At 38.4% G+C, this 23,456-nt stretch overlaps 3 protein-coding genes across 3 annotated transcripts; 2 read left to right on the forward strand and 1 right to left on the reverse strand.

Annotated features, from left to right (window-relative positions):
* Positions 1-1,913: 1,913 nt before the first annotated feature.
* PKNH_1215100 (AP2 domain transcription factor AP2-EXP, putative) lies at positions 1,914-5,198 on the forward strand (the record flags this gene model as incomplete). The annotated part of the gene is made up of 1 exon (XM_002260166.1): positions 1,914-5,198. One exon carries the CDS (start codon positions 1,914-1,916, stop codon positions 5,196-5,198), a length of 3,285 nt encoding a protein of 1,094 aa, XP_002260202.1.
* A 1,809-nt stretch (positions 5,199-7,007) lies between these two features.
* PKNH_1215200 (26S proteasome regulatory subunit RPN2, putative) lies at positions 7,008-11,211 on the reverse strand (the record flags this gene model as incomplete). Its single annotated transcript, XM_002260167.1, has 3 exons — positions 7,008-7,104; positions 7,257-7,384; positions 7,561-11,211. 3 exons carry the CDS (start codon positions 11,209-11,211, stop codon positions 7,008-7,010), a joined length of 3,876 nt encoding a protein of 1,291 aa, XP_002260203.1.
* Positions 11,212-15,584: 4,373 nt separating this feature from the next.
* On the forward strand, positions 15,585-22,295 carry PKNH_1215300 (conserved Plasmodium protein, unknown function; the record flags this gene model as incomplete). Its single annotated transcript, XM_002260168.1, has 1 exon — positions 15,585-22,295. The coding sequence occupies one exon, from the start codon at positions 15,585-15,587 to the stop codon at positions 22,293-22,295; it is 6,711 nt and encodes a 2,236-aa protein (XP_002260204.1).
* Positions 22,296-23,456: the final 1,161 nt, after the last annotated feature.

Raw genomic sequence — 23,456 nt, forward strand, 5'->3', positions numbered from 1 at the left:
AAATGTGAGTGTGTTTATGTAACTGTAGTTCGAGGTCAGCTCCAAATTTGCATCTCCGCATTCGACGCATATGTATGTCTACACCGTTTACAACTTTGAGGCGTCTTCACTTATGCGTAATTTGTGCTATTACAATTACCTACACGCGAAATATAGTATAGGAATTGAAGAGAGTCTATTTTTTTTAATTTAATTAGGTTTAATTTTATTCTATTTATTATAGTATACTTTAGCCCTTTTTATTTTAGCCTATTATTTTTTGCCTATTAATTTTTGCCTACTTATTTTGCCTATTCATTTTGCCTATTCATTTTGCCTTTTCATTTTGCCTTTTCATTTTGCCTTTTCATTTTGCCTTTTCATTTTGCCTTTTCATTTTGCCTATTCATTTTGCCTATTCATTTTGCCTTTTCATTTTGCCTATTCATTTTGCCTATTCACTTTTTAAGCAATAACTTTCCTTTTTTTTTTTTTTTTTATTATATGTCGTTTTATTTGATTTTATTTTTTTTTTCTTTGCAAGAAAATTTCTATAACACATGAGTAAGGGTTGTTCTTCTGTATTGTTAACAAAGCGAGAGACGCGAACATTTATTTATGCGCGTGCAATATATATGTAATATCGATAGGCTCTCTCTCCCTGTGTTGCTTTTTTTTTTTTTTTTTTTTTTTTTTTTTTTTTAACTTCTGCCCATGCAAGTATGTAACACCAAAGTACGTGTATTCATCCCCTTTTAATAACCGTTTATCGAAATAAATGTGTACTTTTCATTTTTCCTTATTTTATTTACGACCCCTTTTATGCCTATTTAATTAAATTAAACGCCCACAGAGGTGTACTCCTATTTTTACACATGTACATTTGACGCAACCTATTTATAAGGACATGTGCTAATGCACACACAAATAGTATAGGTACATACAGATGCGCAGGAATATGTGCAACAGAAGCGGGCCCTTTTTGAGCAACACCTGGCAGGTTACCTCTCCCCCCCTCTGTTGAGTAAACCATACTATATCATGTTGGCATTTGTTGCGCATGCGTAGAAAGAAGTGTTTGAAAGTCAACGCATGTGCATACATGTATGCGTATTTATGTATGTATTTATGCGCACACGCATATATTTGTAAGTACTGCATATATGCCTTCAGCTCCTGTGCATGCTAGGATGCAATATTAAAAACACCCTTTTTTATGTCCATTATTTATGTGCATGTGTCACCTTGTTTATTGATTTTTCGTGTCAATTTGGGTAAAGCTGCATTTTTATACACCGTGCATATTTGCGAGCATTGGTCCTATTATATCCCACTGTGTATGTATTTTATTACCTTTTTTGATTTACTCAACGACACACCTGTGCAATTGCGTATGTAGGTTCCCAGATCACCGCGGTGTTAGTAAGTATGGCAGTACACATATGGCCGTGCGTACATTTTGCATATGTGGTAGCATACCAAAGTGTTGTGTGATAGTTAGATGGGTTTGCACTGCAACTTCCTCTAACCACGCGTAACATCTTGCAAAAGGTACAACACAACGTACTGGCGTCATAACATCAAACGTGTGAACCTACACATTTGTCACGCCCCTCTCCTAAGGTCAACACTCATTAGCGCTGTTTCGTGCGCTTGTGTGATTTTTATTCTTTAGCACGACTTTGTACAAACAGAACAACAGTTTTTGTCGTTGTGGTCATCCTTATCGTTGTTCTTTTTTTTTTTTTTTGCGTGCGCAATTAAGGAGCACACACCATCTTTTTTGTTAACAATTGACTTTATCTGAAGAGTGACGAAAAAAAAGAAAAAAAAAAAAAAAAAAAAAAAAACGACCTCATTGTAATGGTTATATAATTCTTAACTCTTATTTTACTATATACAACGTTGAAGGAAAAAAAAAAAAAAAAAAAAAAATGGATGAAGTTGTGAATGCAGATCAGACATTTAATCCGGCAGTTATGCCTATGGACGGGAAAGTAGCGACGAACGATAGCAGTAACAAGGTGAATAACAATTTGAATTCGGTGACACCCCCCACTATGTTAGGTTCCATGGGTAGCACTATGGTAAGCGGGTTTATTGGCAATATGAACGGTTCAATTGGAAACCCGATGGACAGCCTCGTTGTAGGCCCCATGAATCACAATATCATGAACGCAATGAGTAGTGGAAGGACGAACACCTTGAACAACATGAGTAATGTTGTTGGAAGAGGAAATAGGAACAAGAGTGGTAGCAACAATAACGGGACAAAGATGGGACCGATGAAGAGCTCACCAAGTAATGATCCCAATATTTTAGCCAACAATTTGGTGAACACTGTGGTGAATACCGTGGTGGATACCATGTCGAATAGTAACCACAGTGTTGGGAATCTGGGGATTAGTGCTATGAGCAATGTTAGCAATAACACAACAAAAGGCTCCACCCAGCCTGTAACGGGCCAAGTAATTAAGAAGAAAGTAGGAAGACCCAAAGGAACCACTTCTGCAAACAAAGTAATAAAAAAAGAAGAAAAGGTTTCGACGTCTTCGTCCGGCTACCCAGGGGTTAGTTGGAACAAGAGGATGTGTGCGTGGTTAGCTTTTTTCTATGATGGAGCATCCAGAAGAAGTAGAACTTTTCACCCCAAACACTTTAACATGGACAAGGAGAAGGCGCGTCTATCAGCAGTAGAATTTATGAAATCGCTAGAAAATAATGGTAGAAAAAAATCAACAAAAAATAAAACAGGTAGAAGTAAAGCGAAGCAATTAAATGAAGAGATGATTCGAGGGATGATGAGTAACGACATGGCAAGCACCTTAAATAACAGAGCTCCTAATGGTACTCCAATCCCTATACACTTAATGCCCTTGAATAGAGGATTCTATATGCAGAACATGAATAGAAATTTCAACCTGCCGGGAATGCCTCCAAGTGAAAGAAGTAGTATGAACAACACATACAACTCGTTAGGTAATACATCAAATCTAGGAGGCATGGCCCAGAGGATGCAAGATGCAGGTGGAATTTATATCCATAATGGAGGAGCTCCCGCCCATACCATGTTTGGAGGGAACATGCACATGTTGGGAAGTGTCAAAAGTAATGCAAATGTAAATGGTACTGGTTGTACAAGTAGTAACAATAACGGTTGTAGCAGCGGTGGAAATAACGGTGTCGGTAATGGTAGTGGTAATAATATGCTCTACCTGAACGAGTTGATGTTTCATTCGAATCTTATACAAGGAGGAGTGGCAGGTGGTGCAGGAAACGGCAATGGAGGAAATCCTTCTGCGGGAGGAAATGTAAACTTCGTCGATAGAAATATGAGCAGTAACAATGCCGCCAGTGATCTTTTAAAAATGGAAGAAAATTTAGGATTACATAATAAAGATATGCAAACTTTAATGAATACACTGTTTAGACAAAACTATAATATGAACATGAGTATGGCTAACATCGATAAGCATCAATACCTGCATACTAGTGGGAAGAACAATGGCACTGGACAGAGTGGTATGAAGACATCTTCGAACACTACCAATGGGATCAATAATAATAATAATGGCGTGAATCCTATCGGGGGTACTAACTTACCCAACAGTAACAGCGCGGCGAATTCGATGAACAGCAATTCCTCTCAGGGACCCCATTTATATTTGTCTAATCATGGTCCAGGTGATGTATTTGAAAATGGCAACGACTCAAATAATGGGGTGAGCATGCCAAACATAACGATGAACAACATGGTGAATCTAAATAACATTGGAAATTTGCCGAACTATTATGATTACAATTTTGATCCATATGGAGGAAATATTTCTCCTCATTTGATTGATATGGTGCATCGGTTAAACAACGACATGAAGGATGATGGAAAGAGTGGGGGTGTAGCTGCTGCAGATGGAACAGATGGCCGAAGTGACGATGTGAATGAATTAATTTTCTCTACCACGGATAACGCCACGTGGATTAACCAACTGAAACATTCACAAAATAATCTATGCAACAATTTAAATAACAACCCTTGTGATTTATGTGATACTAGCAGTGCCTCCCCTGAACCTAATATGGCTAAGAAGATGGACTTGGGTAATCGGAAGAAAACAATCAATAGTATGGTCAGCATGTCTAACAGGAAGAGCGAGATGGTGGATGCAGGTGCCACTTCGTCTGCGCACCATGTTAACGGTGATGGTAATGGCGGCGATAATGCAGGCGGAAATGTTGGTGGGAGTAGCAGTGGAAATAATGGAAGTGCTAACTTCGACGTGAATAGTAATTTGCCTTGCGAGTGTGCACCACATCTGAGGAATCAGAAGAAGCACTTTTGCATGTATTACCCAGCATCCAATTCGAACGGAACAAACGACGACAATTACAGTTTTATGCCACCATGGAATGGGAATAATAACCCCAATTCGAGCAACAACCGAATGAACAACTTGGATAGTAATAATGAGAAATCCATTGATAGTAGTAGCCACCTTGGAGGTACCGGTTCTTCGAATACTAATTCCATAAACATGGGAACCCCCAACAGTGTCGTCCTTTGCATATCAACAAATAATAACCAGATTAATTCTCTTGCACAAAATGCAACACATCTGGCAGGTAACATCGAAATGAACCCCAAACAAGGTTCCCACTCTTCGTCTGCCTTTTCTGGCACACCTAATTTACAAGATATTCAAAAACAGCTGCATTTTCAAGCCCAGTCAGGTATCGGTACATCTGCTCCAGATTTGCATAATGCACTACAAATGACCAAGCAGACAAATAACTTTGCACAAAAGGTTCTTACCAATAATAACAGTAATGGTGGCACGAACAACAACGTTAGTGGTGCTAGCAATATTGGAGGTTCAAATTCCATTAGTCCTACTGCTAATGGAACAAGCGCGCATAAGAAAAGGGGACCAAAGGATAACCGGAAGAACTTATTACCAGCCACAGCGACAGTGGCACCATCGACAGAGGTATCAGTAGTAGGACCAACAGGGGGAGTAACAGCGGCGGCGGCACCTTCACATGCTATGAACACACAGTCGGCGCAGAACGGAAAAAATAATGGCTTGAACCTGAATTTCGTCGACCACAACAATATATGTAACAAGCTGAATAGCTTCATCAATTTCGAGTGGCTCAGTTCCGATACGAAGACACATCCGAATAGAAATAATCAGGGCACCTTTGAGAATGAGGATACGTGAAGTGGAGGCGGAGGTTCCAGTTATCAATATGCATTACACAATCGCGAATTTTTTTTTTTTTTTTTTTTTTTTTTTTGGTCCACCTGTTTAACTTTTTTTTTTCTTCTTCCAGTCAGTTAATTTGTTTAGTCGCTCTTGTCCCCCCTCCCCTCCCCTCACCTTTCTTTTTCTTTTCTTTTCTTTTTTTTTTTTTTTTTTTTTTTTTTGGCGTACCATTTATTCTCCATCCCCCAATCCATCTGGTCACGCTTTTTTGTTCTCAATTTTTATGTTAGCGCAGATACAATTTTTGCTAAGCTGTTTTGTGCCTTTTTAGTTGAACGGAAAAACGTGTATGAAGCATGGAGATTAAGATAGTTTTTTTTTTTACCTTATGGAGAGATTATGTGGTTTATTTTTCATGCTAATATATGGAGCACCACTGAGGTGTGTAACGTAAAGTATCGTTATTTCCATTTTTAATTTAATGAGTATTAAATGGCGACGAAGCACGGAGAGAAATGGAGGTTGTAAAGACATCGAGATCTTCCGTTGGAGCAGGCGAGGCAGAGGGATCCATGGGGGGGAAATGAATGGCAGTGGAAAGGAATTGTATATATGTACACACACATATGTACATATATATGTACATATATGTATATGTATATATACATGCCTATGTGTCCACTCGTGGTTACCTCCATTTTTTTAAACGCACCTGTTAAATTGGTGCATGCAAACATGGAAGCGAATTATTTTATTTGCTTTCGCTATAATTAAAACATTAATCTTTTTTTTTTTTCTTTAAAATTTGTAAAATTAATCATTTTACGAAAATAAAGAGTGGCATTCTCTTCGCTCTTAAAATTTGAGAAAATGAGTTTGCTCAGTTGAGAAAGGTGGTTTGGACATTCTTATATCAAATTTTTTACCTTTTGAATTCACTTAGGTAAACATAGGAAAAAAGTGTTTTCAACTTTTTTACAGTCACCTTTTTTTAAATTTAAAGGGGAGTGTGTTAATGTGCGCAAGAAACTCGGGCAGATTTATTAGCTCCGCAAAATGGTAATGAAGGAAGGTTATTTCTTAAATGGAGCTTGATGGAGGGGGCACAGCAGGTTGTACTAAAACGTTTTTGTGAAATATACCATTCGACAAAATACAAGTGGTGATGGTGTGCACTCGTCCATCAATCCCTCCCCACGCTGCTTTGCACAAACAGGTAAAAAAATATGTACTATGTTATATACATATGTATGTAAGCACATGCCCATACACACACACACGTATGCATATGGTTCACAGCACATTCGAGCTATGTAATCCCGTGAAAATACTTCTTGTGGGATTATGCAACATGGCTGATAAAGGGGATTCATTTTGATTCATCAAAAATTGTGATGTCTTTGATATGTGCCTCTTCTAATTAAATGGAAAAAAAAAAAAAAAAAAAAAAAAAAAAAAAAAAAAAACGATGGCAGCTCTTACACAGGGAGGGGGGACAACGAAATGTAATAAATATAGATACTTATAAAATGTTGATAAAGTCTGTATAAATACATAATTTTCTAGTGCATTTAAATAAACTTCATGTGTCCTTATTCCACTCTTCGCAAAGCATATATATTTTGGGGGAAGGCGCCCTGTTAAATGGAAGGGCACATAATAAAATCGCTTAAATATGGTGATCATAAAATATGCCTAATTATTTTTTAACAAAATTTGGATGCATAAACTCCGCACCAAACTAAGCTGTATTTAAATTACACCGTGAAGATGTGCATCCAATCTATCTCCCCAATGTCGAAATGGGCTTCGCCAGGGTGTAAATCAATTTTCATCTTTCCATGCGAAAGGCTCAAAAGGGGGGGCCTCCTTCACGCTGTTATCGAGATTTATTTCGATGAAGTCAGACGGCTCCGAGGGTCTAAGAAAAAAAAAAAAAGGGGGTAGAAATTCAAAAAGTGGTGTAATAGGCGAACAGAAGAAGAAAAAATTAATCAATGAAAAATAATTAGAACAATATGAAATGGTAAAATTTTTCCTTTTCTCTGGTACACGCGGAATATTTCTCCTTACGTCGTATCCACAAGCATGATGAAGCCCGATTTTCGCGATGGAAGGATGGGCTTAAATCTGCTGTTGGCCTGGTATTCGATAAATTTTTCCTGCATTTTAATTACTCTGCAAGGATTTTTCATGTCCACCTGCGGAGTGTAAAAATTGAAGAAAGGGGATGATCAGCGCATGTTTTGAGGTGATATACATTGGGCGTTATCCCACTGAGGGATTCTGTACAGCGGTAATAGGTGCACTTAAATGGTGAAAGACACATGGTTGTTATATTACATAGAGATATGCTGTACAAGACCCGTTCACTAACCGTGTTGTTGATGGATTGAATGGTCGAGACCTTTCCCTTAGTGTCGGCCTTCTTCATTTTCTGCAAGTTGGAAAAGTTGCTAGTCTCGTTGGCCTGTTCATTCGTGGTCTCGTCATTGGCACTTCCCTCGACGCTCTCTGCATGAGATACGTGACTTGACTGACCCACAGTGGCAGCGGTACTCAGAACCTCCAAGTTCTTCATAGATTTCCCATCAGATAAAACTGAGCTATTGTCATCCTGGGATGTTTTCTCCTTGGCCAATTTGTTCTCGTTTTTCTGTTTTCTCAATTTTAATGTTTTTCTTTTTGCAGTGGTGGAGAGAACAGCAGTCACAGTTTCCTTCTTCTCTTGCGTTTTTTCTTTGCTTAAGAAGGAGGGGTAGTCGAACGACTGATTCTTGCATGTGGAAAGGACAGAGAAATTTTTTGGAACTCTTAAATCTTCTGTTAGTCCAATTAAACAAGTCGGAAGGAAAGTTAAGCTGATCATATGGATTAGTGGAAACCAATACCACAGTTGACTAAATAAACAGAAACCAACTGCTGCTTGTGGTCTAATAATATTTGCTCTTCTTGTGAAGAAAGTGGAAATGGCATTCCTTCCACATATATCTAACAATCCAGCACCTACTGTAGCACCAAATTTCGCAATAATATCTTCATGTTTATCTGATAAAATGCGCATAATTTCATCTTTATATTTTTTAAAATTTGGATTTACGTGTTCATTAGATTGTTGGAAAATTAGTCCTAACGATATGAATGCACTCTGTCTAACGAAGTCAGTTGTATCCGTTAGCAAAGGCATCAACATGTTAATGGCTTCTTCATTTCCGGATGCAGCACATGCTATTCCTAATGCTAATGCCGCCCCGTAACGTACATGTGGATTGTAGCTTTCAATTAGGAGATTTAAAAACATTGGCACTTGTGAAGGACTGTTGCATAATACAAAACCTAATGCTATAACAGCTGCTCTTCTAACATCATCACTTACATCTGATACGGAAAAATGAAGTAGCCTTTTTATTATATGTTTATTATAGCTTGATAAACCACAGTACGCCATAGCAATGGTAAACATTCCTCCGTATCGTATGATAGCATCCTTATCGTTAATTAATTCTTCAATCAATGCATCTGCCCCTTTTTCTTTTTGGAACATGACAAATCCCAGACTGATACTACAGGCTCGTGTTATTTTTTCATGTTGAGTGTCATGTGCATATGCTAACAATTCGTCTACGCATTTCTCATCACCACTTCCAAGTTTTAATAGGCCAATTGCATATGCAGCACTTTCTCCTGCTACTGCTGAGTCTGAGTACATCACTCCCTTTAGCTCATCATACACTTGTTCATCATCATTTTCTCCCATACACACTAATCCTAACCCTAGACAACAACCATGTTGTAACACCTCATCGTTTACATTTAATTTTAACTGACCTAGTAAAAAGTTCTTTACCTTTTTATCATTTGTATTATAATTCGCATGTATCAATCCAAGTGCATATAGGGATCCTCCCTCTGAGTACACTCCACTAGGTGATATGCCTACATTCATGTTGTTTGTAATTTGTCTCGACACGTCGTTGCATGGTAGATGTGATGACAGAACCATAAAAGATTCATTTACATGCCCTTTGTACACCACACCAAGCGATGCTGTGGAGGAAAACTTAGCCCAATTTATTGCCTTGGATAACCACTCAATGTTGGATCGCAAAAAGACATCACACGTTGTTCCTGTCTGCATTAACCCGTGCGCTATTACGATCCCATGGTGAGTGATGCTGCTCCTAGTATCCACTACATTTTTATAACTATCTAGCAGAATCAGATCGGAGTGGTTATTTCGGTGCAGAAATTCCATGTATAAATTTGTGGTAACTTTCCCCGTCAATATGTACACGAGCTTTTTCACTTTATCGTAGAGCTTGTGGTTTTCGCTTATGTACATGAGGATATCATCCGACAACCTGTGCTTGTCCTCCTCGCTATTTACCAGGTTGCTGGCATTGGGGGGGGAGGGTGTGGCGTTCGTCGCGTTGGCTGTGTTGGTTGTGTTGGCCGTATTCGTCGCGTTGATCGCGTTTGGAGCACTGTCGTCCTCATCGTTGGCACCGCCGTCCTGGCCGCTACCCTCATCTGCATTTTTCTTTTCCGACTCGTCCTGCACCTCCCCCGGGACAGACTCCTCCTTCTGCGGAACATTACTGGGAACCTCCTCACCCTTGACAACCTCATCTGCAGCACCGTCTCCACCCAAATGAAGGTTGGATCGCTTCTTCGATTCCCCTGAGTAGCTCTGCTCTCCATAGTAAAAGGATTTATTCTGTATCAAAATTTCTTTAATTTGTTTTAAAACATTTTTTAGAAAATTCCTATTTTCCAAATCTACAAGTTCGAAAGAAATTTGATATGCCATCAAGTGGTAGTCGTTAATCAAACTTAGTAAAATTTCTGCAACTTTTTTATAATCATTTATGTAGAACAAACATTCACAGAGATTTATATATTCACTTTTTAATTCTTCTGGGTCCATTGAAAGATATATTTTAACTAACAGTTTGAAGAAATCACTTCTGAATTTTTTAGTCGTATTAATATGTCTTTCATTTGCAATGGAGTGTTGTAACAATTCTATTTTATTAGGACAGTTTAGAATTATATATTCTACTTTGTCTAATCTTCTAGCGTCTAAGGCCACTCCTAAGGCTTCCTTCACGCTATTATTCTGCATGCAAATTTCTAACATTTCATCAACGAACAATTCCATCTTTTGGTGAATTTCGCTACTTAAATCATCCTTAAAAATGTCTGTATCTGTTTCCATTTTTCCGTTACCAGTTTCTTGATTATTGTAAAGATTGAAGTTGCTTCTGTTGTATGTGTTGTCTGAACCAATGTGGTTCGTGTAGGCGTCTCCATCGACATAATTGTTCTGGTTCATCTGATTCCTAATCTCCTGGTTGCTCCCAGATCCCTCATGAACACTGTTTTCATGGATGACACTATCGTTGTGATTGCTGCTTATGGGTTGACCCTCATAGTTCATCTCACGAATTTCCACATATTTCTCTATACATTTGGCTAGCATGGTTTCTACATACTGAGATTTCTCGTTTATGTTAAACAACTTACCTGCACACAGTGCATACTTCAACGCTTCAGGATATTTTTCTAAATGGAAATATACTTTACTGGCCACCAAATTCGCTAGCTCTCTTCCAACGAAATTCTGGTCCTCACATAGTTCTTCTATTTTAAAAATATAATCTGCTAACTCTGGCCAATATACATCTACAATGGCATTCAGTTTTTCCAATCCGAAAATTTTCAAACTCGCTTCTTCTTCGTTCAGCAGGGCTATGACCCCCGAGGCAGACGTCACGATGTCGCTTTCGTGCAGGTTCTTCTGAATGTCCATTTTGTTTTTCTTTGAGGGATGGTAATGATAGTCAATGTAATATGCGTATGTGGTGCTTAGGTTGATGGGGAGATAGGAAAGGGCGTACACGAAAAGGTGGCCTTTCTGTGTATATGTGTGGATATCTCCTCTGTTGCGGGAGCTACGTGTACTGCAGATACTGCCACTTCTCCGTGGGTCCTCTTGCACAACACGTACATATACACATATACACATATACACATATACGCATACACACACCTTTTTCCGGTCCTGCTACTATCGTGGTGTGAATTCCTCGCCGAACACCCCCCCCGTTTTCTGTAACTTCGAATTTTCTTCTTCACACGCCTCTCAATGTGTCTTGTTTGCAGGTTCGTTTTTATTCCTTCCCGCAAACTTGATATTTTTTTTGTTAAGGCAATTGTGTTAACCTTTCGCCTTTGCGTTAGAGCGTCATTATTATATACGCTTCCTTACAGCCTACCTTTATTTTATTTTATTCCTCCCTAGGGGAAAAAATAGTTCAGTGTGTTGAGCATTTATCGTACGACTAGGCAGAAGAGAAAATGCAAAAAAACGCTCGATCCGTAGATACAAATAACGAGTTTTTTTTTTTTTTTTTTTTTTTTTCTGTTTTGACCGATTGGTATATGCAATTCGGGGTGTTCGTCCCTGTTCAGTGCCACTTTGGTGTTCCTTAACCGTTGAAAACTTAACCTTTCCCGGTTTTATTATCCTTTTAAACTTTTTTTCACTATTCACATACTAGTGAACACCTCTTTCCTTTCCTTTTTTTTTTTTTTTTTTTTAAGCTAACCTTGGCTATTTTAAATTATTTTAGCACATACTTTCTTTTGTGCTGTTTGTGAAAAATGCAATTTTTTTTTTTTTTTAAAGAGGGGGAAAGTACATATTTCCTTGTTTACGGAAATGGGCATAACATGATTATCGCGCGTATGCAAGGCGAGTTAATTTCATTTATTTTTCGATGCGCGAAGGATGCCCCCACATGTATGAATATATATATATATTATGTATATACTTATATGTGCGTTTGTATGTGCCGCTCACATTTTACGTGTACGTATTTTTTTTATGCATCTTGCCTTGTGTCGTGAAAGTGTACCAATTTTTTTTTTTTTTTTTCCTTTTTTACAAATTCATGGATATTTCCAATGCGTAGGAAAAAAAAAAAAAATGGCTGTGCACAAGAATGCGCCCCTTCGGAGAATAACCAGGTAATGCAGCCAACACACATATTTACTAAGCCAGAGTAACGTACAAAGGAACAGATTAGAATATCTCCATTGAAAATGATTTATTCAAACAAATCATTACCATCACTTTTTTTGGTGTGCTTTGTAAACGTCGCAGAACCAAACTATTTTTTTCTCTCCAACTCTCTTTCCCTGGGCACACTAAACATAAGTTGGAAAAAGAAAATTACAATTGGATTACATAAAATGCAGTATTTTTCTTTTTTATTTTATTTTATTTTTTTTGATTTGTTCTGTTCAGTGATTATTTATATAAAATCATCCCTCTGGCGGCACACTCCTCCTTTGGTGTAAGTGTAAACACCACATAGTAACTTTATCACAACCGCCTAAGCTAGGCATCCTCGGTGCTCAGTATTTTCGCTTCATTACGCGGTTGCCGCAGAAAATAATTACATGCAGGGTCACGAAAAAGAGTGGAAAAAAAAAGAAAAAAAAAAACACACAAGTACGTGAGCACACACATGGGTGGGAAAATATTTACCATTTCAAAGTGCTTCACTTTTTAAAAGGCAGATTAATATTCTGCAAAAAAACAAAAGTATACTTTGCCATTCTTTTTCCCATTTCGGTGTAATTTTTGTAGAAAAGGAAAACCAAATATAGCTACATGTCACAAATCCAGATTACCAATTAAGCAAGTATGTATTATCATATGTTTTGGCTAAAAATAATACGACAGTAATTACGCAACGCAACTCATTCAAGGTTGCGTCGAAAAGGATTAGCACACAGCTTTATCGTGTAAACAAGTGCGCCCGCTTGTAATGTTCTTATTCGACGCTTTCATTCCTTCTCCTCCGCCGCCCCCCCCCTTCATGCGTGATGAAAATCTTAGGTTTACAGAAAACTCATCATTATAATGTGCGCATATATATAGGTATGTACGTATACGCAGGTGTAACTAAATAGGATACCTCAATTGAGCCCCCTTTGTCCACTTGGTGTGAATGGAACACACAGCTCGTTATGTTGACTTATACACTGTCCACCGTTATCGATTTATTTGTTCATTTTTTTTCCCTCCCGATTTGTTGACTTATTTGTCCATTTTTTTTTTTTTTTTTCTTTTTTTTTTTTTACTTGCCTTTTTTTTGATAATCATTTTATTTTCACAAGGGAAAGACGTAAAATTGTGTCTTTCACAAAATGAAGGTGAATTGTTGGATCCTCTTTCTATCCTCGCTGTGTTAAGTTATGATATGTGCTATGAAGATCCAAATGAGCCTTGGCGAATGAGCCTACGTATGTACACGCGTGTGTATGCGCTGATGAATGTATTATAGTATTGCCAATCCCTGACAAGGGAATAAACACCCAAAAAAGAAAAAAAAAAAAAAAAAAAAAAAAAGAAGAAGAAGAGGAAAAGATTAAGGATATACTTCATTGCTATTTTTATCGAAAAAAAAAAAAAAAAAAAAAAAAGCTACAGTAATCCACTTCGTTAGACATTATGTAAAATAAATTAACACAGCTCTCTGTAAACGCTTAACATTTTTATGTTATGTGAATTTTATTTTCCCCTTCATACGTGAGAATTTTAATTGGTGAGTATGCGCATACGCATTTATGTAGTTTTTAAAAAAAAAAAAAAAAAAAACGTATTGCATGGGTGGAGTCTTCTTCAACATAATTACGTTAAAAAATGCATAACATCCTCGCGCGCGTGCACATTTACCCTTCTATTATACATGCGCAGTGTTATGTGTACATAGCTTCATGTACACCCTTATATACATGCATGTGTACGCGACATCGTATTATCCGCGCAAGGTGTGTATAAGGCATGCTCGTATGGCATCGGACAAAAGGCAGGAAAGCATCCCTGTAACGTATGCTTAAGTGCCATTAACACTTTTTCACACATACCAGAAAATGCGTTCATAATATTTAAGAATAAATTTGAGGTGTAGCAAAAGGGAGTTTTCCAGAAAGAAAGCACCGCTTCATGTGTGGAAAATGCTTATATAAATGCAAATTTTTTTTTTTTTTCACGACATCGCCACACATTTTACTTCAAGCCTAATTGCGGCGTTGCATTGAAAAATTTCCGCGCGTTTTTCAGTGTTTCCATCCATCATTGTTCCACTGTTGCCCTTTGCTTCGTGCAAATATTTATCTAATGATTCTGACATCGTTTTGTGCGCCTGTTTATACCATTCCACATGTGCCTTGTCAAGGGTTGTGGTAGCAAGAGGGAAAAAAATATAGAGAGCAAAATAAAATTGGATCTAGGTGTGGCGAAACCATACTTAACTAGGGTGAACTAGTTTGTAGTAGGACGATCTAAGCTGAATGGAAAGGCACGTCCACGCTAACCCAGTCACTGCATTTTCGAATGCACTTTGGATCATGTACGATAGCTTCCTTTGCACATGGTAGATGGTGAAAGCGCGCAAGGGGTACGTATTTCCCCAGGACACATAACTGTCTGTGCGCACCTGCACGTTAATGTGTAACTACTTTATTGATTTACTGATTTTATTTAATTAGGAAATTATTTGTTAACCAATTCTTCTACCAACTCTCTATCCAAGTCCCCCCCCCCTTTCCCTTCCTCCTATATCCCATGATGATTTAACAGCAATTTGGTCTTGTGTCTAACCTGTGGAAATATTCACAAATTTACTTCTCGTTGGAATAGTTCCCAGTATTTCCTTTTATATTTTCTTATGTACACGTGCATTTACATGCAAACGTTTGAAATGTGAAGTAGCTACTGTAGAGTGGGTTGTTAGAACCATTACCATGTGAGAATTTTCTCACCGCTGTTTTTGAGCTAAATTTTTTTTTTTTTTATGCTTTCCCTGCCTGCTCCTCCTTGATGAACTCAGTTTTTTTGCATGATTAGAGTTAATGGGGATGTAGATAATGCCTATTTGTATTTTATTAGAGTGTATTTTTTTTTTTTCTCTCTCTATACATTCTTTCCGCACTGTTCTGCTATGCATTTGCGCAGGTCTTTTTCATTGTTTTCTTTGTTGTACTGTTCGTTGCACCGTTTTTTTTTTTTTTTTTGACAAATTTAGTTCATCTATGTGTGGTTACCCCGGTCAGTCTATGCATTCTGAACTCTCCAGCGTGAGTGCGAAATGCGTGCGATACTTCAAAATGTGCCTAGTATACACATGATTATCCCAGAAAACTGTATGTAGAATTTTAATGCACTCTGATGTAAGTGCCTAAATTTCTTTGCCTCCTCTTGCACATAGGCTGTGTTATTGAACCCATCCGATAAGCATATCCGACGATGTAACAGTTTTTTTTTTCTTCTTTTGTATCACTTCGTCAAGGCCTAATAATGCCAATTTAAGGATCCCCCTAAAGCCCATGCCAAGTGACCAAATGGATATTCACACCCCCAGGGACAGCTCACAGGGCATGTCCAAAATGGATAACAAGAAAGCAAAAATTAAGAAAAAGCTACATGGGAAGAAAGTGATATCCAAAGTGGTGTCCAAAAGGGGCTCTACACAAAATAACGAAGCGAAAACACCAAAAGGGACCCTTTTGAAGAGCGCCATTAAAGAGAAGTCAAACATTAAGACAGTTATTCATTCTGGTAATAAATCTTTCAAAAGGAAAATAAAAAAGTTAATAAAAAAATATGAACATGTTCATACGGTAAGTGATAATAATGATGAGCATGTGAAGGCCCTTCTGCATATACACCATAATAGCCACCATGGTGACACAGATGAAGAGAGGAATTCCATCAGCCTAAACAATTTTAACGACACGAATTATATGTGTGAAAAGCTGATGGAAGGAGAGCATAATGGGGTGAACTCAACTCCCAACGATGAAAAAAAAACAGAAGATCAATTTCGAAGAATTGGAGAAAATTTTATTAATTCTTCTGGGTCCAACTATAACTGTAGAATCGATACATGTCCTAGCCGGATTAGCATCGAGAGCCTGAACGGTTCTTTGCCAACCGATGAGGGGCCCAACGACGTGGTCAGTGAGAGAGATTATAAAGCGGGTGGTGACGCAGAGGATGTGTTTTCGCAAGCTGCGAGTGAAAAATGCGAAGATTCACCAAGTGAGAATCTTCCCTTGGCCTATGTACGCAAGGTCGATAAAGTTAACATCGCGATCGAAGAAAAACACTCCCCTAAGGTTAAGCACATAATTGTACACCCCGACATTAAACATAGCTTGTCCTGTACATCTGATGATTGGAACCGTTCGGGTGTACTGGAATATAAAACAAGAACGCCGATAAACAATATTGACAACACAAGTGATGAAATTCAGGGGTGTAGAACGGAGTCATATGTTCAGGATATTTCTCAGGATGGTCGTAGTGATGATAGGACAGAAGGGGGATATCCAGAAGGAAACGTAATACGCGGCGATGAAGAGGAAACAGGCGGAGATGAGGAAGGAATAAACAAGGGTAACCTAAATGAATTGCTTATGGAGAAACGAAACGAAGTAGAACCCCACGAGGATAAAAACGTCTGGGAAGGCATTGCTCATGTGGACGAACTAGAGGAGGGGGAAATAGGAACAACGAGTTGTGATTATCATGCAGAGGGGGACAAGGGCAAAATAGGAAACTCTCCAATGGAGGAAAAATTCAATGTCGTTCCTTCCGAAGCGGGAGGAGATAGGCACTCGTCACGTGGCAATGTTTCGGAAGAACAAGTGAGTAATGAGGTAAGTGTGTCAGGCGATATGCAGCAGGATGGAGGAGTTCAAAATGGCCACGAGGGAAATTACCAGGGTGAAATTTTCCAAGGAGAAGAGACCCAATGTGAAGACTACCAAGGAGAACACGGCCAACTGGAAAGTAACCCATTGGAATGTCGAAAAAACGAGCCAGATGCATCTGCATTCACCCCTCAGGAAGAGAAATTCGACTTGCGAAAAATTCTAAGCTTCAATATGGACACGTCCAATGGGGAACAAGGAGAAATGGAAAAACTAAATCTCCTAATTAAATTCCGTGATAGTGCCGAAAAGTATCTGCAAACTTATATAAACTCGTTCCTAAACGATTTCTTCCTCATGTCATCCTATCTACCCTACCTACACTACTACGACAAGAATGCATACGATAAAAAGGAAATGAACTTTTTAAATATTGTCACTCATTTTATGGATCATTTCCACTGCAATAAAAAAATTAGCAAACAAATACGAGATTTTAAAAATGATTTTGTGAATTCTTCACTAAATGAAAAAATAAAATATGTCGATAAATTCCCATTTTTAAAAGTGTCTGAAATATGCACAGATACAGTGAAGTCCCAATTTCTGAAGGTGCTAAAAGAATATTACAAGAAGAAAAAGAAGAAGAAAAAAAATATTTATTATCAATTATTTTTATGCCAAAAATTTGTTAATCAAATATTTAAGTTAAAGGAAAAATGTGTCGAAAATAATTTTCTCCAAATTGGGTTGAACGAATTTGGTTCACCGGTAGCACAGCAACAGCAGGAGGATGATGATGGCGAGGTGGGAAGGAGACTAGACCCTAAGTCCTCGCTTGAAAGACCATTCCTAAAGGAATCTATAAAAGAGGAAGGATTTCTTTTCCCCATTTTTAAGGAGAGGAGTTCAAAAGGACGGGTGCAAGAGAGTTACCACGGAATGGGTGAAAAATGGAACAAGGATATTTTGTGCGAACAAATTCTATCTGCTCCCTTTGTAAAAAAAGGGAATATTTTTAATAATAACTTTACCACGACAATTAAAACGATGTCCCATTCGTTCGATGATCGTGAAAAGAAGTTTTATCAATTATGTGATCCGAAAAAAATGGAACATGCTACTTGGTCCTACCCTCCACAGGACAAGAATTTCATTCGGAAGCATCTGAACGCTGTGGTCAGAAGCAAATTGTTCAATGTTCTTCATTTGACTAATGCAAAATATAGGGAGAAAATTCACATAAAGAATCAGGACCGGCACATTATCAATAATATTTCTTTTTATAAAAACAGAATAAACAGGTTGTATGCCTATCTCATGGTTTGCACGCTTATGGGACATTCTCCAAATTTTACTCGGTCGAATATATCGTGGAACGGGGATTCCGATGTGAAAGAAGATCCCAGAGAATACCTCCAAGCGGAAGTAACCCCCCAAAATGGCAGTACCTTCTGCAACAACTCCAATGAAGTACACACAAAAAATGTGCCCAACGAAAAGGATAATAGTGGATCCAAAAACAGATACATCAGTTTTTCCAATTTAATCAAAATTTCCAACGAATTTGTAAAAAATAATGGGAGTTCTAACAAGGATGGTGATCAGAAAAATAAAATTCCCCGTAATTCTAATCGAGAGAATCTATCAAAAGATATGGACATGCTTACAAAATTTTTTTTGCAAGACGGGGCATATAATAGTGCACCGCGTGATGTCGGAAATAATGGAAAGAGATCATACATCTCCACACTGTCTAATAAGGGGAAGAAAATGAGTAGTTATTCAATCGAGTTTGAGGTGAAAAATTCGGAACTCCACAATGGGAAGGGTGCATTGGAGGGATTAGCTGATGGGGCCATGTGCATTCCACACGTAACGAGCAAATTGGACGAAGCGGAGAATGAGGCACTCAATAAATGGGAAGAGGTGAGCCGGGGAGGTGATCTGCCATATGGACCCCGTGAAGGGAAGGGAAAAAGGCTCACCTCAGGTTTAAGCGCAGATGACCAAGTGAATCGCATGGCAGAGAACAAGGCGGAACAAAGATCAGGTGAACAGCCCGATGACCGACCATGTGAACGACCATGTGAACGACCATGTGAACGATCAGATGAACGATCAGATGAACGATCAGATGAACGACATGATCTCCATCTCCTTGTGAGGAAGAAAAAAACGGATGATAGCAAATTTCAGTTGTCACCCGACTTACAATACCTATACGATGCGTACAACAACGGAGAACAAATTGTCGTGGTTCATAATAAAAACAAATTGTTGCATAATTTGAACAATTCCACAAAATTTACTCGTCTGTCAAAACGATCACTGTTCCATGCTAATGACAATGGGCAGAATGGAGTCGGTCCTTCCAAGGCATCTCCATCCACTGTGTACAAGAGCCAAATGGGCTACCTAAAGAACGCAAATGGGGTGCACTTCTCCCATTTGAATTATTCTGATATGCCAAATTCGTACTATGGACAAACTACTTATGATAGTAACATGGCATTTGTGCAAAACCTCTTCTTTCGCCAGAGGTACGGAGAAGGCACCGATAGGGGATACAGTAAAGGGCCATTCGGTGCAACCAATGGGAATGATATCGTTAGCAGTAATCATAACGTGCTGATGAATAATACCCTCGAGCATTTGAGTGATTTGAACAAACTACAAAATGGAATAAACTGTGTAGATAGTAACAACACCCTGGTGAACAAGTACAATGAGGAATTTAGAAAATGTAGAAATTTGACAAACGCTTCGATAACCCCTCAATATGTATCTGGTGCTCAAAACTACATTAGTGGAGTAAATTCCAGTGTACAGAATTGCTCAAAAGTGAATTTAAAAAGTATAGGTTATTGTGGGAACAGGAATGATGCCAGTGGTAGTAGCTCCTTCTTCTCTCCTACCCCCGTAAGACAGCGACCATTCAGTAACCACCTAACTCAGTCGACCAATTACGTGAACCAGTTTGATTATTCTTACCAGAGCATGTACAACCAATTTGGGAATGCGAACCCATTTTTATATGAACAAATGGAAAAGGAAAGGAGCATCCTAATTAACCAAAATGGATACCCCCACTTTGCATTGACGAATAATTATTTTTCGGATGATGCTACTAATCATTTCATACAAAATGGACAAGGTGGTAGTAACAACTGTGGGAGCTACTACCCCGTGCATGGCAACCTCAGTTATACTCAACAACGAGAACAGAACGCCACTAGTAATGTATCAAGAGGGGCGGTCCACACAAATAGAAGCAAACAAGTGGATCAATCATGTGTAGATTTACCAAACAGAAGCGTAGGTAACCATTTTGAATGTGTTACTGAGGATGTCACTTATTCTGCGAATTCCCAACACAAGTGCAGTAGTGAACAAATGGTGGAGAATGAAAATAATGTGTATACAACGGATGCAGTTAATCAGTTGGAGGGAGATAAAAACGGCTACCTTAACGATGCAAGCCAAGATTTAAATTGCACACAGAAGAGTAGCACGACCAATGAGGAATGCAAAGGAAGAGATGATCAGAAGGAGCATAATGAGAAGAGTTACCCCCCCAAAGGATTGAACGAACTGTTGGGTGAAGGGAGAAAACATGTGGTAAACACAGATCTAGGTGAAGAGCATCCACAGTGCCATCGAAATAACCCAAATGGGGGCGAAAAGGGAAGTAACATAACTGCAACTGGTCAGGACCATCCTAACGGGAATTTAAGAAATAGTAGTGACTATAAAAACGAATATATTTATGCCAAAGTGGAGGAGGAAGAACAGTTTCCCTTGAAGTTGAATAATAATTCTTCACAAAATAGTGACCCAGACGCGAGGGAATCATCGCCAGGGGAGGAAAATACACATGAGAAGAACCAACAGGGGGATAATTGGCTCTGGACGGAAGGTACAAATTTACATGTGGATACCTATGCAGGGGGTACGATTAACGGGGACACCAGCGTAAGAAGTGTGCACGGCGATAACCACGATGGTGGTACCTCCCCTAACAACGCAGATGTGGATGCTCATATAGGTTCCACCCACCAACAAAGTAATAATGTCACCTCCCTTCTAACAAAAAGGAATTCCCCCCACGAAGATAACACAACGAATGAGAAAGTTGCACATTCTCTCAAAATGTCATCCAACAAAGACGAGTATGAATGTAGCACAAACCTGGAGAATATAACTAACGCTTCAAGGGGGGTGAAGAATCAATCCCCAAATAACAACTCCTGTGAAAGCATTGCCAACTTGGACATGGACACTCATTCTGTAGGTGAAAATCGGGACAACTCATATCATGGTGGTAGTGCTCCATTTGTAAAAAATGCGGATGAAAAATCAATAAATTTTAACGACACGCGTTCCTTTTTTAATGTAAACGAAATGAGAACCCCGATGGATGGTGCACATATTGGGGATGACCAGAGGAACGGCGTTGGCATAAACAAATCGAACCAGATGAACACAATAAACTTCTCGCTAAACAACAAAGGGAATGAAACGAAATATAAAAACACTGAAGAGATGGTCAACCTGATGAGACAGGCAGATGCATACCCCCCCACACACACCCGTGAACATTACCAGCTGAGCGATCCAGACACGAGCATGACAAGCGTGTATAAACAATTCAACTTGAATGGAATAATACCGCCCCCTCACCATAATGGAACAAGTAATAATATGGAAAATTATCAAAGTGCACAAATGATGAATCATATAAATGTATATAATTATAATATGAACAAAAATGAGAACGTCCAAATGACAAATGAATATTTCACCAACTCGCCAACTCCATATGCAGGATACCTATACAATTATAACATCGGGAATTATTTTCTAAATGGAGTCAATTGGGTCGGTTTGGAAAATAGCACATCTGATAGACATGTGAGGAATAATATGAATTTTACGAATTATAATGGCATGCTCAATGAGTACTGTGATGGGGATGAAGAAAAGTGGGTTCCTCAACAGGAGGGTCTACATGAGGACGGTTCACATCAGGAGGATGACGACCGAAGCGCTGGGTCTTTTCCCTCATCAAGCAATTTAAAAAAGAAGGACAAAATGCAAAAGGAGAAGAAAAATTCCAATATCAATACAAACAAAAATCAGTCATTCGGTTTAAATAGCCACAAGAAAAAAAGGCAAGGAAACAATGGACCACCAACAGCAGAAAAATTGAGCGAATTGTTACATGAGAAAAATTTGTCGGTGCCACAAATAGCGGCAATATACGGAGTGCACAGAACGACTGTCGCTCGATGGTGCCACAATAGGAAGGTTATCCAAAAGTCGAATAACTACCAGGGAAGGAAGAAGTCGTCCTGCAGTGTAGGTGCTGAGTACACTTAATGGTTCAAGCGGTAAAAGGAAAACACTCTATAAAAAATTAATTTTTTTTTTTTTTTTTTTTTTTTTTTCTTCTGTGCATTATTGCGTTTGCTTTTCCATCAGTGAGGAATAACCTCTAGGGTGCCTCCATTCGCTTTGCAAATTCGATCAGACAGGTCAACCCTCGGGAAAAGTGAGGGGAACAAGAAATATGCCACACAATCCATCGGTCTCGTTCGAATATTTCTACACCTTCACAGCATCACGCTATTGACATGTAGTTAAAAAGTGGCACAAGGTGAAGAAGCGCACTTCATCCGTTATCCGCCTGATGAGAGTATACAATTTTGTGTTGCACATAGTACACACATACAGTGTCTATACATTGTGCAGTCATACATTGTGCAGTCATACATTGTGCAGTCATACATTGTGCAGTCATACATTGTTCAGTTATACATTGTTCAGTCTTACATTGTGCCATTTTTCGCCCATGCCGCTTTCATTCGACTCGTTTGATACATTTGCTATCCGTCTTTACCACGCTTACCCCCCTCCCGCGTATTATGATATTTGTTAATGTGATTTTTTTTTTTTTTTTTTTTTTTTTTTTTATGCCTTTTTGAATGGGGTTCGCATTCGGGAAGAAACCGCAAAAAAAGAAAAAAACAGCAATAAGATGGAAACAAAATTATGAAGCCGAATGGAGCAATTTTGCAAACCTCTCAAAATGATATTTTTTAAAATTTATCTTCCTCTGATCAAAAATGGCGCGATAAATGTAACGTTGGGTCAGGAACGTGTGTGTAGACCATACCATGAACGACTGATTAAGACACCATTTCTGTCCTCATGGATGACAGTGACAACCCAGAAAGGAGCAGGTATAAAAAAGAATATTGCCGGAGGTTACAACAGATTGTGCTTTTCAATGAAACGACAATGAAAAATGTTATGTAGGCACATTAAAGCACCACAATAACAGCTAATTTCTTTTTTTTTTTTTTTTTTATTGTTGTTGTTGCTTTGTACGAAATGATACCAAAAAAGAGTACAATTTATTTAATAATGTTACGCGGATAAAAAAAAAAAAACGAAAAATAAATAACTGCGTAAATAATTCTACAAATAATGAAATGAACAACAAAGATGATGAACCTTGACGATTCATGTTTCCTTTTT

This window comes from Plasmodium knowlesi (assembly GCF_000006355.2).
Source record: "Plasmodium knowlesi strain H genome assembly, chromosome: 12".
Taxonomy (NCBI): Eukaryota; Apicomplexa; class Aconoidasida; order Haemosporida; family Plasmodiidae; genus Plasmodium; species Plasmodium knowlesi.